Genomic DNA, 18,292 nt, shown 5'->3' on the forward strand with positions numbered 1-18,292 from the left:
CTGATTACCTGGTTGTGGTACCTCTAGTTAACTGAGTCTTTCTGGAATAGTGCTGTTCCTTTGGCTTATTTCTCACTGCCTTTCTCTCCCACTTTCCACCCCTTCTGCAACCCTGGGTTTCAACTTTCTCTGCTCTACTAAGTCAGCTGCAACATATCCATTCTCTTTCCAGCTTCCAAAATGTTAAAGTTTCTCGTCAGTTAATATCTCCTGTTGTATTCTCATTATTCTTGTGGGTTGATCCCTTTTAAAGTTCTTTACTCTCATTTTGGTTAAATTTTGAAAAAAGGCAGAGATGAATATTTCTTCTGTCTGCCAGGTTTAATGAGAAGGGAAATCATTACAGGATATAAATATATGTTAGCTTTTCATAAGTGTTGATGTTTGCTGTTTCTTATATTTTTAGCGTTGAAAGATGTAAAAAATTAGGTCTCTAATCTGTAAGAAGTTTACCCTCCAGTTAAAGAAATAAGATAGGAAATATTCAGATATGATGAGGCAACATATAATTAAGTGTGAAATGAGTGGTATGGACTATTTAGGCAGTATGAAGCCTGAACTATGTGGTACCAAATCAGATATAATTCGTCTTGTTGATTTGTTACTTTTGATTTGGTTTCATTTATTTGTTTTTTTAACTTGTGATTACAACAAAAACTATTCCCAGTTCTCTTTTTAGTATGAGAATGTTTGTTTCAGTCTTACAATCACATTTCCCCCCTCATAGTTTTTTTCTGCTGGACACCTGATTCAGTTTGCTTTCTCCTGTGTTACAGGATAGGAAAGCCTCAGCACAGGTGGTGATGATAATGTTTCTAATGGTGATAATATCATGCTTGTCAGTGTTTGGTTAGCAATGAAAAATAGACATATCTGACTAATGAGACTTGAGGGAAAAACATGTTTGGGATATGGAACTTCTGGAAAAGACTTTTCTACTGTATAAAGATGTACACGGGAGGAAGCAGTTCTGCTGGTCTTCTGTCTCCCTGTTGTATATGTAACTATAGCCAGGAGGGGATAAGTATGAGAGTGAAAACTCTTTGTTGAAGGTAATAAAGCAGACAGAACTTGGGTGCTTGACAACCTTGTAAGCTTCTGAAATAAACTACCTTTGAATTTATCATCCCACTTTTAGGGTGCTGTTTATGTGAGGTAATAAATATCTTTATTAGTAAAGCCATTTCTTTAAACTTTGAGCTTTCTGTTATTTGCAACCAAAAACATCCTAATTGTATCCACTGTGCAAATAGACAATACAAAAAAATGACATTTTGTAAAAACAGTGCATTTTAGAAATGTTTGTCAGTGGTCCCAACTTAACTAATTTTTTAGGAGGTTATTTCTTGTAATTTCCCCCCAAACACACATTAAATCATTTAAAGCCTTTTCTCCTCTGCAGGTATTTGGAATGACAGCCTTTAATAATTAAACCTAATTTAGGTTTAACATTGTGTAGCAAACATAGAGTCTGAGCTATTTTCTTTTTCTTAGAATTTTGTTGTGAGACATAAGGTTTCATCTATTCAGTCTTCATCCAAGACACTAATCTCTTCTACAACTTACTTGACACGTGAGCAAATAATAATAATAAAGACAGTAGCTGTTGTGTTTATCTGTTGAATGCTGTATAAAGTTTTTGTATTTATCATATTTAATCTCACAACATCCCAATAGGTTAGCCTTCTTATTGTCTTCCTTTTTTAGGTGGGGAAGCAGATTTGGAGTGGTTAAATTACTTTCTTGAAATCACCATGCTGCTAAATATATTAATCTTCTAATATTGTGCCTGAAATATAGCATGATTTAAGTTTGTTCTCACTCTTTTTTGGTTTTTGTTTTCCTCTTAGTCTTGTCTATTGTGGAGTGTTCTATTTTTATGCTCATTTTCCAGTGAAGAAGGAAAATGGAAAAAATAGAATTGAATACTCTGGCTTTCCTACATTTATTAGCAGTATCCACTCCATTTGCTCATCTTTCAAACTTTGTTTTTTGTTCAAATCCCAACTTAGTAACATCCTGTGGAACATTACCTGGTTGACTCCGTCCTGGGTCAGATACAAATACACCATTCCCACACAGCACTGTGCAGTAGACCTTCAGGTTCACAACCATTTTAACCATTCATGGGGAGTCTGCAGAGGCCCATGATTGATCTCTAGAGAGTTGTAAAGGTAACATTAAAATCTTTCTCATAGTGTTATTTTGAGGATTGAGATATTATAAAGAATCCCTGAATGCAAAGTTGATACTTGGAAATGAGTTACTTAACAAGTAAGTTATTGTTTTCAGGTACTCAACATTGGTGCTCAGTTAATTGTTTATAATCATTAGGAGAGTCACAACATTCCTGAGATCCTTTGTGTTTGAGTTTTACATTTTTCATATATGGCAGACACAATAAGGTGAATTACTTTTAACCTCACTCTAGGGTAGATATTATTTATCTTCATTACATGAGTAATCCTAATTTTATGGCTTATGCTCATTGGACTATCTGTTAATATTATGTAGCTTTACTTTTTGAGTCTTTGATTTTTTTCTTTTTTATTGAGTTTAATAATTTATTTGAATTGAATACTTAAACTTTTCATCATCTACAATAATCTCATCCTACCTGGTTAATCCTCCATAAAGCCATCATCTTCCCTATAAGGGGTTCTGATCATTCAGATCATTGAGATATCCTCTTATATCCAGCAAAAGAAGCTTTTCATCTACTTTCTCTGCTTCTTTCTCATCATCTTCCCATCATACATTATACCACAAACACATTGATCTTACGTCAGTCCTTTGGATACCACGTATAATTTTACAGTTCCATAGTATTTCTGGGTCTTTTTCTCTCCAACTGAAGCATTTTTTTTTTCCTACTATGCCTGTAAATTTAAATAAATCTTTTAAGTGTCAGCATAAGGTTTAAAGTGCTTTTATACCCTAAACTCCTAAATCCTGAACATTCTCTGTGTTATATCGTCATAAAATTTCCCAAATCAGTAATAAATAACTTGCGCTTCCCTGGTGGCTCAGATGGTAAAGAATCCTTCTGCAACGTGGAAGACGTGGGTTCGATCCCTGGGTTGGGAAGATCCCTTGGAGAAGGGAACGACTACCCACTTCAGTATTCTTACCTGGAGAATCCCCGTGGACAGAGGAGCTTGGCAGGCTATAGTCCATGGGGTCGCAAAGACTCAAATATGACTGAGTGACTGAGCACATAGTGGAAACATTATATAATTTTGGAAAATCATTTTTAATAATTATGATTAGCTTTTATGTTTTTATACTCTATGCAATATGAGGCAGAATTATTATCATTGTTTTTCAATTTTGAATCAGAATATTCTGGAAGATGAAATGACATAAAATGTGAGCCTACAAATATATAAAGTTGTTTAAGTAAATGGTGAGGTGTTCTAGAGAGAACTCTTAGCCCGGGTACTACTCTTAGAATATTTGTTCTCCTTGCCGAGCAGGCAAAGCGAAACTGAGAGACCTGGTGTCACTGCCAAAGAGCACAAAGGGATTAATGTCGGGAAGCCTGAAAATGCCTGTGCAGAGGTGTTCATCACACGGTGGTGTGGGTTTATAATCAGGGTTATCCAAAATGATAAACTAGAAGAGAGGGCAAAAGGAGACAAGGTGTTCACCAGGATGAGAATGGTGGACACGGCTTTTTCTCACCAGGATAAGAATGTGCTTTGGTCTCTTTTAGGAAAGTCTAGGGGAAAGGCTCGGAGAAGGCAATGGCACCCCACTCCAGTACTCTTGCCTGGAAAATCCCATGGACGGAGGAGCCTGGTAGGCTGAAGTCCATGGGGTCGCTATGAGTCGGACATGACTGACCAACTTCACTTTCACTTTTCACTTTCGTGCATTGGAGAAGGAAATGGCAACCCACTCCAGTGTTCTTGCCTGGAGAATCCCAGGGACGGGGGAGCTTGGTGGGCTGCTGTCTATGGGGTCGCACAGAGTCGGACACGACTGAAGCGACTTAGCAGCAGCAGCAGCAGGGGAAAGGTTGTTTCTGTGAATGTTGGATTCTCTGCTTGTGCCTGTTCCACTGGTATACCATGAGGCCATGAGACACATGAAGAACAATATGAATGCATGTGGTGAGACAAAACATCTTCCTGAAATGACTGAAAAACAGTATCTATGATTTTTTTTCTGTAGTTGTTTTTCCTCTTTCTTGGTCCAGTTTATTCATAGCAGTTAAGGGTATTTATTAGAAGTTGCAGTATCCAGCAGAGGAAAAGAATGGAATCTGAATCACATTGGGGATGTCATTCTGAGTTCCACCCATCTTGAAATATTGGGGAAAAGCTTAATGGCCTGGAAGCCACATAAGAGCAAATAGTGCTGAGACAAATCCTTCTGCCCACTCTGTGAAAAGTGTATATCCAATAGCATCTAGAAAATGCTTCCTTCCAAAGTTGCTATGTTTAAAAACCTTTTAGAGAGAAGCCCTAAGGAGAAGCCCTTGGCAAAGGCAAACTGTTTTATGAAATCTCTTAACAGGTAATTTGCCCATCATTCCTTTTCCGTCTCTTTGAATCGCGTCTTTGATATTTTCTATGTAGACAGTCATGACGACAGACTGTTTTATTTTTTCCTTTCTAATCTTTGCCTGCCTACTTCCTTCTTTCTTTTCTCTCTTCTGTTTCCTCTCTTTCCCCTCTCCTCCTCCCTTCCTTCCTTCCCTCCTTTGCTTTCTTCTCTCACTTCCTTTCTTACATTATTGTCCTGGCTATGGCCTCCAGTGCAAGATCAGAACTCCTTACCTTGTTCCCAATATTAGGGAATGATCTTTTACCACTACGCATGATGTTAACTGTATAGTTTTTACAGATGCTTCTATGAGATTGAGGATGTTAACTTCTTTTTCAAGTTTCTGATAAGTTTTATAATGAATAGATATTTATCAAATGGTTGTCTTTAAATCTACTATCTTGCTCTTTTTGTCTATTTGTTCCATCTATTCTTTCTCCCCTTTTTTTTCATGTTTTACTCCCTTTTGGATTAATTGCATATTTTTAAGATTGTATTTTTTTTCTTTTATTGGCTTATTAATTATACCTCTATGTTTTTATTTTTAAATGGTTCCTTTACAGTTCAGAGTATTCATCTTTAACTTATGATAGTCTACCTTCAAGTAATGTGTTATATATATATCACTTCACATATAAAAATTTTATGACAATACACTTCAATTTCTTCTCTCAGAATCTATATAGTATTATTGTAATATAATTTATGTCCGTCTAGTCAAGGCTATGGTTTTTCCAGTGGTCATGTATAGATGTGAGAGTTGGACTGTAAAGAAAGCTGAGCGCCGAAGAATTGATGCTTTTGAACTGTGGTGTTGGAGAAGACTCTTGAGAGTCCCTTGGACTGCAAGGAGATCCAACCAGTCCGTCCTAAAGGAGATTAGTCCTGTATTTGGAAGGACTGATTTTGAAGCTGAAACTCCAATACTTTGGCCACCTGATGCGAAGATCTGACTCATTTGAAAAGACTCTGATGCTGGGAAAGATTGAGGGCAGGAGGAGAAGGGGATGAGAGAGGATGAGATGGTTGGATGGCATCACTGACTCAATGGAAATGGGTTTGGGTGGACTCCAGGAATTGGTGATAGACAGGGAGGCCTGGCGTGCTGTGGTTCATGGGGTCGCAAAGAGTCAGACACGAGTGAGCAACTGAACTGAACTGAACTGATTTTACCATTTTCGGTGCTCTCACTTTTTTGTAGAGCCAGGTTTCTGTCTGGTACTGTTTTCTCATCGACCTGAAGGACTTCCTTTCACATTTCTTGTAGTGCAGTTTTGCTGGTGATAATGAATTCTGCTTGCTTTTTGTGTTTGGAAAAATGTCTTATTTGGCCTTCAATTGAAAAAAAATATTTTTTCTGGGTATAGAATTCTAGGTTGACTTTTAGATTGTTTTAGTACTTTCAAGATGTTGCTTCAGTGTTTTCTGGTTTGCACTGTTTATCACAAGAAGTCTTCTATCATTCTTATCTGTGTTCCTCTGTACTTCACATCTTTTTTCCTCTTACTCTTTTTTAGATTTTACTATCATTTGTTATGCATTAGTATAATTTTCTTCATTTTCTTATTTATGGTATTCCTTGAGTTTCTTGGATCTGTGGGTTTATAGTTTTTACCAAATTTGGAAAAGCTTTGGCCATTCATTTTTCTTTTTTTCCTTCCTTGTTGAGATATAACTGACATGCAGAACTGTGTAAGGTGTACAACATAATGATTTGACTTACATACATCATGAAATGATTATCACAAAAAATAATGAATGTCCATCATCTCATACAGATACAAAATAAAAGAAAAAATATATTAGGATTTACTCTCTGTTTAACAACTTTTGTATGTAACATAAAGCAGTGGTAATTATCTTAATCATGTTATATATTATCTCCCTAGTTCTTATATATCTTATGACTGAAAGTTTGTATCTTTTGTCCATAAACTATATGATTCCTTCTTTATAAGGAATTCCTTCTTTAGTTGTGGAAAATCTCTTCTGGTAGTCTTTAAGTTGTTCTCATCCATACTTGCTCTGAAAATTTTGGTGCACCTGTGGGAGGAGGTGAGCTCAGGATCTTCTTACTCCACCATCTCAGCCACTATCTCATTAATTTTTCACATATTTTTTCTCTCCTTCAGGGAGTCCAACTTCATAACAGTTGCTTTCAATTTTCAATGTTGCTTTCAATTGGCCTTTGATTATTGATACTATAATCATTTATTGGCCATCTTTTTTTTCTGTTTCATTTTGGATGGTTTCTGTTTTACATCTTTAAATTTACTAATCTTTTCTTTGCATGTCTTAACCTTCTGTTCAATCCATCCATTTCATTTTTCATTTCAGCTACCTTTTTAATTTTAGGAATTGAATAAAAACTATCTTTCATATCTCCATATCTTCAGTTTTCTTCAGCTTTCTTAAACATGGAATACATCATAACTTTTAATATCTTTGTCTTAATTCCATTATCTCTATCATATCTAAGTCTGTTTCTGTTGATTGGTTTTTCTTATTATAGATCATATTTTCCTGCTTTTTTTTTTTTTGCATACATGCTGCTGCTAAGTTGCTTCAGTCATATCTGACTCTGTGTGACCCCATAGACGGCAGCCCACCAGGCTCCCCCGTCCCTGGGATTCTCCAGGCAAGAACACTGGAGTGGGTTGCCATTTCCTTCTCCAATGCATGAAAGTGAAAAGTGAAAGTGAAGCCGCTCAGTCGTGTCCAACTCTTAGCGACCTCATGCATGGTAATTGTTTATTGGATGCCAGACATTCTGAATTTGTTGGATACTGAATATTCCAAAATTTCTTTGAGTACTTTTGAACTTTATTTATTCTGAGATACATTTAAGTTATTTAGGAACAGTTTGATCCTTTTGAGGCTCTTTTAAGCTTGCAGAGGATCAGAACAGCCTTTGTTCCAGGCCTAACTTTCCCTCACACAGTACAGTACTTTGGAGTACTCTGCCTGATTCCAGTATGTTGAGAGATTTTTCTACTCTGACTGGTGGTCACATGAGCTGTTTCTGGGCTTGTGTCTTTTCGGGGGATGAGCCTACCTGGTCTTTTTCAGTGATTCTTTTTCTGACTTCAGGTAGTTTCCTTATATGTTTGTGCTGCTCTGTACTCAGCTGAAGACTCAAAAGCAAAACTCAGCAGATCTCTGGAACTCTCTCTCTGTATGGTCCTCTCCTGTTAATGCAGTTGTATCCTCACATGCAGCTTTTTCTTCTCTGATACTCTGCTCCATGAATTCTTGCAGCCCTGACTTCTCTGGATTCTCTGTTTCCTTAACATTAATTTTTATTAAAAATATCATGACAGATTAGTATTAAGTAATGAATTTTAAAGTGACTTGTTTTCACATATGTATCTTTAGCTTCCATTCCCTTCTTTTTATTAATATAACACTATCTAAAAGAGCATTTATACTGAATCTGCTGGCATCATTCAATTTTTATTAGAAGTGAAAGTAGTAAATTTTAAATTTGTTTGATTGGGTAGTGGTTTTAAGTTTATGTTTGGCAAATATATTTTCAATATAGTCTTGTTATTTTTAAGCGTAATGGCTATTGTTTAGTTCTTAGATATAAAAAATCAGGAGTTATCAAGAGTTTTTTTTTTTTTTTTTTTCTGCATTGTGAACAATAGAGAATATAAAAATACCCTGGAAAAAATTTTAGTGCTCCACTTTTATAATCTGTTAGGCCTTCTGTGTATATATGGGACATTTTCATGTTTATGTGCTTTCAGAATATTTCTAGGATGATTTTGTGTGTGGGTGGGTGGGTGGTATACCAAAAATATGTTCGATATCATTATTCACATCTACTGACATCTTAATTATTTGGATTTTTAAAATTTCAACCAAAAATAATATGTGATATTTGACATTGTTTATATTTTGTGCAAATATTGTCATGTTACCACATTTTGCTATGGCTCTCAAATGAAAAATTTTTCATTATGCTCATTAAATTTCTTAGATGAAACTCTGAAAACTAAACATTATCTAGGTAAAAAGCTAAAATATATAAAATGTTCATTCTCATTTTTACATACTTTCTAGTCTGTGATATCGATGTTCCTTTTTCTCAAATGAGATTTTAGTTTTCAGTAGTTGACTCTATCATTAACAGACATTTCAAAATCTTCATGTATAGTAAGAATATCTGATGAATGCTGTTAATCTTTTCATTTTTCACATTCTTTTACATTCTCAGTGTTTATTTTTTTCACCTCCAAGGAGTATGCATTATAGACAAAATACATACTCTTTTTCAGTAAAAGAAAGTAAAGTATTTAGTGGTTTTTATTTGTTTTACCATTTGCCAGAATTTTGTGTGTAATGTTTTTGAAAACTTCCTACTTGTATGGTCTTTGAACAGTTAATTCCCACTACTAAGTCAGTAACTTTTTTAGCTGGCATGTTTAAGTTTGGGTGGGTGAGTGGGGATTTTTGTGGTAAACTGGGGATAATCACTTAGTGATTAAAAAAAATTCAGTACCTTTTCTTTTCTTTCGTACAGTATCAGAGGTGCAGAGTATGGGACAAGTTGCATGAAGAACATATCAATGCAGGACGTACAGTTCAGGTAAGGCTATTTTATTGTTTCAGGTAAATCAATATGAAAAAGACAGTCTTAAGGAAATTTTGCTAAAATAAATACCCTTGTAGTTGAATCCTTTTATTGTATTTGTAACTATTTCCTTAAAGATGCATTTTTAGCAGGAATTATTGAATCAGATGTCAGTCATATTTTTAAGGTTTTGATTAATGTTACCAAAATTTTCTCCAGAAATGATATATTAACTTACACTTTCATTATGAATCCATTTTACAACATTAATATTACTCATTCTTCAAATTTTTGCTAATTAGTAGGTTAAAAAAATGCTGCTTTGCTGTTTTAATCTGGACTTTTTCTTTCATTGCTTTGAAAGATGAAACTTTTTATATGTACCTTGGATAGTAAAATTTTTTTAATGAATTGTCTGTTCACGTCCCTTGCATATATTATGTTGTTGTCTTCTGTCAGAGTTCCTTATAATTTTAAGATAATTGATCTTCTTTTTATAAGACTGATGCAGTAATATAGTGTTGCAAATATTATTTGCCAGTTATTGGCTTTTTGATAAATGTTAATTATTTTAAATTAATTTTTGAAATTCATTTATTTACATAGTTCAAAGCCAAGTAAAAAGACATAGCACCTACCCTTCTACATCTCCAGGTCCTTCTTTTAAGAAACTACTTTTAATCCTTTTGGCCATGTTCCCTGGTATTTAGCTCTTTATTCCTAAATACCATGTGTAGACTGTTATTTCTTAATCAAGTTTAGACATAGTCTCTTCACTTCTTGCTATATGATGTGCAGATCTAGCTTTCCACCCTACTCTATTTCCTTCCCCCATAATTTTATTATTATAATTTTTGGTTAAATGAGTGATTAATATCTCATTGTTTTGATTATAAAGACATTGTTTCTTGCTAAGCCAAATAGTGATAAACAGTAGACTTTTGCTTTGTTTTCTTTAAAATGTCGGTTTTACTCTAATGACTTTTAGAATGTGTTTAGTGTTTATTTTTAATTGAGATATAGTTGATATACAGTATTATATAAGTTATAGGTATATAACATAGTGATTCACAATTTTTAAAGGTTATATTCCATTTATAGTTATTATAAAATATTGGCTATATTCCCTGTATTGTACAAGAATATATTTATCCTTGTAGCTTATCTATTTTCTATGTAATAGATTGTATCTCTTAGTTGCCTACCCCTATCTTGCCCCACCTCCTTTCCCTGTCCTTAATGGTAGTCATCAATTTGTTTTCTATATCTGTGAGTCTGCTTAGGTCTTCTGCACATTTTTTAGTTGGGTTGTTTGGTGTTTTTGCTGTTGAGTTATATGAGTTGTTTATATATTTTGGGTATAAACCCCTTATTGGTCACATCATTAGCACAGATTTTCTCCCATCCAGTAGGCTGTCTTTTTGTTTTGCTGATGGTTTATTTTGCTGTGCAAAAGCTTTTAATTTTGATTAGGTCCCATTTGTTTATTTTTGCTTCTATTTCCTTTTCTTTAGGAGACAGAGCCAAAAGAAATATTGCTAAGATTTATGTCAGAGTGTTCTGCCTGTGTTTTCTTCTAGAAGCTTTATGGTTTCTGGTTTTATTTTTATATATGGTTTTAGATAATTTTCTTCTAGAAGCTTTATGGTTTCTGGTATTATTTTTATATATGGTTTTAGATAATTTTCTAATTGCATTTTTTTACATGTAACTGTCCCGGCACTACTTACTGAAGAGACTGCTTTTTTCCATCATATATTCTAGCCTTTTGTTGTAGATTTATTGACCATGAGTAGGTGGATTTATTTCTCAGCTCTCTATTATGTGTCAGTTATCTATGTGTCTGTTTTTGTGCCAGTACCATACTGTTTTGATTCCTGTAGCTTTGTAGTGTAGTCAGAAGTCAGGGAACATGATTCCTCCAGCTCTGTTCTTTCTCAAGATTGTTTTGGCCATTCAGGATCTTTTTAATTTCCATACAAATTTAAAAATTATTTTTTCTAGTACTGTGAAAAATGCCCTTGGCATATTGGTAGGGTTTGCATTGAATATATAGATTGCTTTGGGGAGTATGGTCATTTTAAGAATATTAACTCTTCCAATCCATGTACGTGGTATAGCTTTCTGTCTGTCTGTGTCGTCTTCATTTCTTTCATTAGTGTTTTATAGTTTTCCAGGTACAGGTCTTTTACCTCCTTACGTAGGTTTATTCCTAGATATTTTATTCTTTTTGTGCAGTGGTGAATGGATTATTTACTTAATTTCTCTTTCTGATAACTTGGTTGTTAGTATATAGAAATGCAACAGATTTCTGTATGTTAATTTTGCATCCTGCAAATTTACCAAATTCATTGAGTTCTAGTAGTTTGCTGGTGGTATGTTTAGGATTTTCTAAGTATCATGTCACCTGCAAACAGTGACAGTTTTACTTCTTTCTTTTCAGTTTGGATTCCTTTTATTTCTTTTTCTCATCTGATTGCTGTGGCTGGAACTTCCAATACTATATTGAATAAAAGTGCTAAGAGTGGACATTCTTATCTTGTTCCTGACCTTAGAGGAAATAGTTTCTCCTTTTTATTGTTAAGTATGATATTAACTGTCCTTTTGCTTCTTTTGGAGTTAATAATCTTTTCACTTAAAAAAATTTCCTGTTTTTTGTATATTTTTAGTTAATTTTTAAAAAATGCTCCACATCTCTGCCACAATGCTGTCAGTATTTTTCATGTGCTCAAATATGTCACTTCAATTCTGTATCCTAAAGACTCTCTCCTGAAACCCTTCTTCTGCCATTTCCAATCTGAACTCATTTTCTAGGTTTGTTGCACAGCTGTTGTTCTGGGACTTCTCTCAGTTGTTTCTGTGTTGGGTTGCTGTTTTTTCTGGATATCACATCTTCCTCATTTTTGGCTTACTCCATTGTTCTGTTGGAATATATCTTTCAATAGCTCTCAAATAAGGGTACCTTAGAGGTAAAATTTTAATTTAGTATGTGTCTAATACCTTTATTCTCCCCTCACATGTGATTACTAATTTCAGTAGGTGTAGAATTCTCTTTCAATTTTGAAGGCTTTCTAATTTAGTGTTGCTCTTAAAAAGTAAATATCTAGTTTCCCATTCTTTGTATAGGACCAAGTTTTTTTTCCTCTTTGGGAACCTTTGTGATCTGTTTACCCTGGTGTTCTGAAATTTGATAATGTGATGTGCTTTGTATTGGACCCTTTCAATTTAAAAACTCATGATTTTAGATCTGTGAATTTTTCTTTCCTTTTCATAAAATACATTTTAAAAAAATTATTTACTTATTTTTGGCTGCACTGGGTCTTCATTGCTGCCCTAGGACTTTCTCTACTTATGGTAAGCAGGGGCTACCCTAGTTGCACTGTGCTGGTTTCTCATTGCAGTGGCTTCTCTTGTTTTGGAGCATGGGCTTTAGGGCATGCAGGCTTCAGTTGTTGCAGCTTGTGGGCTCGAGTGCAGGTTCAGTGTTTGTGGTGCATGGGCTTAGCTGTCTCACAGCATGTGTGATCTTCCTGGATCAGGGGTTAAACCTGTGTTCCCTGCATTGGCAGGTGGATTCTTAACCACTGGACCACCAAGGAAGCCCCTGGGAATTTTTCTTACTTATTGATTATTTATTCCTCTGTGTTTTCTTTTGTCCTCTCTTTTTAAAATATCCTTTTACTGCAAGGGTCAGCAAACTACAGCTCACAGGCCAACTCTTGCCTGCTGTGGGTCCCATTTGTTTATGTACTATCTTTGGCTGCTTTCATACTACAACAGCAGAATTGAATGGTTGCATCAAGAGACCACGGAGAAGGCAATGGCACCCCACTCCAGCACTCTTGCCTGGAAAATCCCTTGGATGGAGGAGCCTAGTGGGCCGCAGTCCATGGGGTTGCTAAGAGTTGGACACGACTGAGCGACTTCACTTTCACTTTTCACTTTCATGCATTGGAGAAGGAAATGGCAACCCACTCCAGTGTTCTTGCCTGGAGAATCCCAGGGATGGGGGAGCCTCGTGGGCTGCCGTCTATGGGGTCATATAGAGTCGGACACGACTGAAGCGACTTAGCATCAAGACACCATATGGCTGGCAAAGCCTAAACTATTTACTGTCCAGTCCTTTGCAGAAAAAGTTTGCTGATCTCTATTCAGTTGAATGGAAGACTCTTGGATTGCTTTTCTAATTTTCTATTCTCTTTTCTGAGAGATTTCTTCAGCTTTATTTTCAATTCTTTCTACTAAATTCTTTGTTTCTACTATTATGACATTTATTTCCCAAGAACTTTTTCTTATTATTTTTTATAGCGTTTTACCTTTGGACATAACAATTCTTTCTGCTTTTCTGAGACACTAAAGAGCTGATTGCTTGTCTCCTGGTGGACTTCACTTAAATATTCTTTGATAGGCTGGCATTTTCCTTGGAGTAACCTCCAAGTATCAGTGTCTGGAGGTTGTTGTGGTTTAGTTTTCTGAAGAAGAATCCTGTTTTCCTCCTAGGGTAAGTAGGCACTTATTTCCTAATTACAGAAGCAGTGTAGGTGAATTCTGCTGTACTTCCATTGTTCAGTCATGTCAGCCCTGTCCCCTCTCTATTTGAGCCCTATGCCAAATGTTTCTGAATTTGAAGTCTCACCAAAAAAGGCATCTTTAGTCCTCTTACATTTCAAAAAAGGTTACTATGGCTGCAGTATAGTCAGTAGATTGGGATAGAATATAATCAGTGCCAGAGATTATTTAGGAGTGGTTACAGAAATGGTGAAGGTATAGAAAAAAAGATTAATTTGAGACTTAAGTGGAAATTTGACTTGCCTTTCATATATATGTATTTTATCAGTATTTCTTGCTGCCTAGATTATAGCCCTAATATCAGTGACTATGTCTCCACTAATTGTGTATCTCAGAGTGCCAGCTGCTCAGCAAGATTCAGAGTTTATGGAATGGTACTGTGCATGTTAATGTCAATGAGATTATTATGACTTTTGTTTCTTACCATCTTCACTGTTTAACATGTTATTAAAAATCACTTATGACTTTCTTGAGACAGTGGTAGGGTCAAAGTGTTTGTTTACTGATTTTTTAAAGTATATATATATTTACATTATTGATCTCCATCTGGCATAGAAGTTTTATGTGTACCATTAAAATAATGAGATTTAAACTGTTTTTAGATGTAAGTATTGGCTTAGTTTTATTCATATATGCCTTGAATTTTTTGTATAAGCTTGTTCTTTGCTAGTTTGTGTAAAACATTTTTAGATAAACAATTTCGTGAACAGTTACTCTGAATTTTCAAGATTTATCATTATTAGATTTGTACAGTAAGAACTATCTTTTTACTTTTGTTACAATGTCTTTGTTGAAAAGGAGCTCTTAATTTAAATGTGTCAGTCTTTATTTATCAATCTTTTCTCTTGTGGTTCATGCTTTTGCTATCTTGTTCAGGGAATGTTCTGTGTTCTAAGATCAAGAAGATACTTCCCTATATTTTCTATTGAATATTTTAAATATTTTGCTTTTAACATTTAAGTTGTTAATCCACCTGTTATGAGGTAGATATAAGTAAAATATTACCGCATTTGGAAAACAAGTTGTCTTTCATTATTAACAGATTTCTGCAGTGTTAGTTACATACTGCAGTTCCATATATGCATGAGTCTCTCTCTGGTCTTTCTCTTCTATTTGTCTATTTCTCCATCAAGGTCCACACTATGTTAAGACAGCCTTGTTATATCAAATCTAGTAGGACAATACGGTTACCTTATTTTTCCTTCCCAGGAGTGGTTTGGCTATACTTGGCCATTTGGTAATCCATATAAAATGTGCAATCTGCTTTTCAAAGTTTATACACAATCTTGTTGGAAATATGGGAATCACATTAGATTTGTTCATCTATTTAGAGAAAATTGACATATTTAAAATGTCCAGTTTTCCTACCTATAAATATATGATATTCTTGTACTTGTTTACAACTTCTTTATTATATATGTATCTTCATAGTTTTATGCATAAGATTGTTGTAGATTGTACAGTCTATCAAGATATCTACCAAGGTTTTTATCATCCTACATGGTCTTCTACAGTATGACCTTGTTACTCCTCACCAACAGGTGGAGTCTCATTCCCCTCCCTTTGAATCTGACCTGAGGTAGAAGTAATGCCACTAGACTTCTGAGGCTAGATTAGAAAAAGCCAAATAGCTCCCAGTGGTTCTCTGAGGATGCTTGCACTGGAGGAAATTAGCCATATGCGAAACATCCAAATATCTGAAGACCTCCATGCAGGAGATATCCACAGCCACAACTGAGCTCTTAGGAATTTGCAGCCTCAAGTGCTAGCCACATGAGTGAGCCATCTTGGACATCAGTGCAGTTGAGCCTTCAAATGAATACAACTTCAGCCAATGCCTGACTCAGTTAGATGAGTGACCCCAGGGAAGAACTCTTCAGCTGATTTCTTCAATGTCTGGTCTGCAAAATCATTAGCAAAATTAAGTGGTGGTTTTAGGAGGAATTTGTTATGCAGCAACAGATGACCGGAATACAGGACTTACACTTAATTTTGTCTATTTCAATCTACTTCATTAATTTGTTCTTAAATACTTTATTGTTTTAGGGTGTGTCTTTGTGTTTGAGGGAGGTGTGAAACATTGTCCTTCTTTTAAATTATGTTTTCTAACTTTTGGTGGTATATATAGAAATATAGTTAATTTTCATATATAGATCTTATGTCCAGTTATATTAAATAATAATTTAAAGCTTTAGGAAAAGAAGTATCATAAGTCAGTATGTGACTAATTGTCAAATATATTCTGGAGACCAGTAAGCGATAGAATGCCAGCTATTTGGATGCTGGATAAGGGCAGTATTATTCTCATTTTTCAGATTAAAGAAGGCTGAAGAATAGAGAAACTGGTGTTTGTCTAAAGCACAAGACTGTCATAAGTTGAAGGACAGGGGTCCAATCTGGAATTATTTTTAATATTAACTCAGGTAGATGGACTAACCCAGGAATATTCTCAGGAATACTGCACTTAATACATAGTAGGTCTTTATTATATATTTGTTGAGCAAATGAATGGAGGCCCTTTTCTCCTTTGGTTTTTATTCCTTTTGGTGGTTCATGTAATGTATTTTAAGCTATATGTAATCTTTTTGGTGCCTTTTGATACTGAAATACGTGTGAAGTCATTAACTACTATTAATACCTTAATGTAATAGTTAGGTAATACAAGCAAGGGATAGTCCAGATTTGTTTTAATTAAATAGTTATGGCTCTGGGGTCCTTAATAATAAATTGTATGACATCTAGAATGTGTTTACTCTAAGTTGTTTAAATGTTTCCCAGTGGACTTGTGCTTTATGTTTGTAAAGAAATCAGATTAATTATTATGATACCAAATGTTTTCTGCTGTGTACAATTTGCTCTCAAAATTACATGTTGTAAAAACACATTAGAAATCCTTAAATCAATATTTAACAAAGGCAAATATATGCATAGCCTCTCTTGTTTTAATCATTAAATACATAATTAGCCATTTTTCAGAATTTTAATTAACTCAGAATAATTACTTTTTGCAATTATCAGTATAGATAAGTATACATTTAAATATATCTTTTAATCTATAGACAGAAATTTCAGGATATTTCTGGGAGAAGGGAAAAAGCCGTAACTAGTTACTAAATTTAGATGCAGAACTAGAGAGAGAGAGATGTCACCTTTACTTTACTGAAAATTTGGCCATAGTTTGCAGTTTACTACTACTTGCTTACTGCAAAATGTTTTAATTACTGAGTTGGTATACTTTTTTAAAAAACTTATTTCTTTGATTATAGTACCATTTATCAAACTTGATAGTTTTGCATATTTTCAGAACTTGGCATACTATTATTTATTATATTTTCAGGAGATTATTGGGAGAACCTGATTATTAGGAGAACAGAAATACTTGAATATTTACTATGTCCTAGATACTATTCCAGGGCTTCCCTGGTGGCTCAGTGGTAAAGAATCCACCTGTAATGCAGGAGACTTGGGTTCAATCCCTAGGTTGGAAAGATCCCTTGGAGAAGGAAATGGCAACTCACTCCAGTATTCTTGCCTGGGAAATCCCATGGACAGAGGAGCCTGGCGGGCTACAGTCCATGCAGTTACAAGACATGACTTAGCCACTAAACCACTACCACAGATACTGTTCAAGCCACTGGAGATACAGCTGTGAGCAAAACAGAAGAAAATTCTTTTCTCATTGAACTTATATGTTGGGGGTAGAAATGAAGAAAACAGACATATTTTTAAAATAAATATTTAGATGATTGTAAGTACCTTGAAGTAAAAGCAAAGGCTGGTTAAAAGGAACAAAAATTGCTGGAGATGATGAGTGTTCTTTTGTATAAAGGATGGTTGTGGAAGGTTTCTAATGAAATTTGAGCTGAGACCTGAAGGAAGTAAAGGCATAAGGGAAACCCAATGTGAAGACTCTGAGGTGAGAGGATGTGTGGCATATTCAGGGAGTAATAAGGAGGTTAGTGTGGTTGATGTGAGCCCAAGAGATGAGGTCAGAGAGATCAGCTGTCTCTAATTAGGGAAGGCCTTGCAGGATGTGGTAACTTAAAGTTCTGAGCCTATGATAATGTGATATGATTTAAAAGATCACCTTGACTATTATGAGCAGGATAGATTCTATGGGATCAAGGTTTGAAGCAAGAATGCCAGATAGGTGGCTAATAAAATAATCAGGGTACTATGGGTCTGCTTTTTAGAAAAATGCAGAAACACTCATGTACAGACAATTTGTGTAGAATGTCAGAGGCCTGGTATGTTAATTTTTATATACTTTCTGTAGCCCTGGGAAATGGTTCTGGACTTAAAAGCTTGACAGAGGAATAAGGAACTATCCTGACAACAAATTTAACATTGAAACACCATTTTGAGAAGTTACACACATCTCAAATATATAAAAATGTAGGAAAGGAAATAACAAAAATATAACATTTATGTACTCATCACTTAACTTTGTCAACTCTTAACATTTTGCCCCAATTTCTTCCCATTTTTTTTGAAAGAAAAATTTAGAAATACCACTGAAGTCAGTTGTGTACCCTTCCTTGATTCCATTTACTTTGTTCCTGTCTGCATCTGAAGGAAATCTTTTCCCTTGTTTTA

General features: G+C 34.9%; 1 protein-coding gene across 5 annotated transcripts in view; it reads left to right on the plus strand.

The window, feature by feature from the left end:
- The window catches only part of STX17 (syntaxin 17), a 78,165-nt gene that overhangs the window by 17,108 nt on the left and 42,765 nt on the right, over positions 1–18,292 (plus strand). For all 5 annotated transcript variants that reach the window (XM_005897024.2, XM_070375563.1, XM_070375565.1 and 2 more), the window contains exon 3: positions 9,077–9,142. In XM_005897024.2, the coding sequence (XP_005897086.1) occupies positions 9,077–9,142 (66 nt within the window). The remainder of the gene's footprint in view (positions 1–9,076; positions 9,143–18,292) is intronic.

This window comes from Bos mutus, chromosome 8 (genome assembly GCF_027580195.1).
Source record: "Bos mutus isolate GX-2022 chromosome 8, NWIPB_WYAK_1.1, whole genome shotgun sequence".
NCBI lineage: Eukaryota > Metazoa > Chordata > Mammalia > Artiodactyla > Bovidae > Bos > Bos mutus.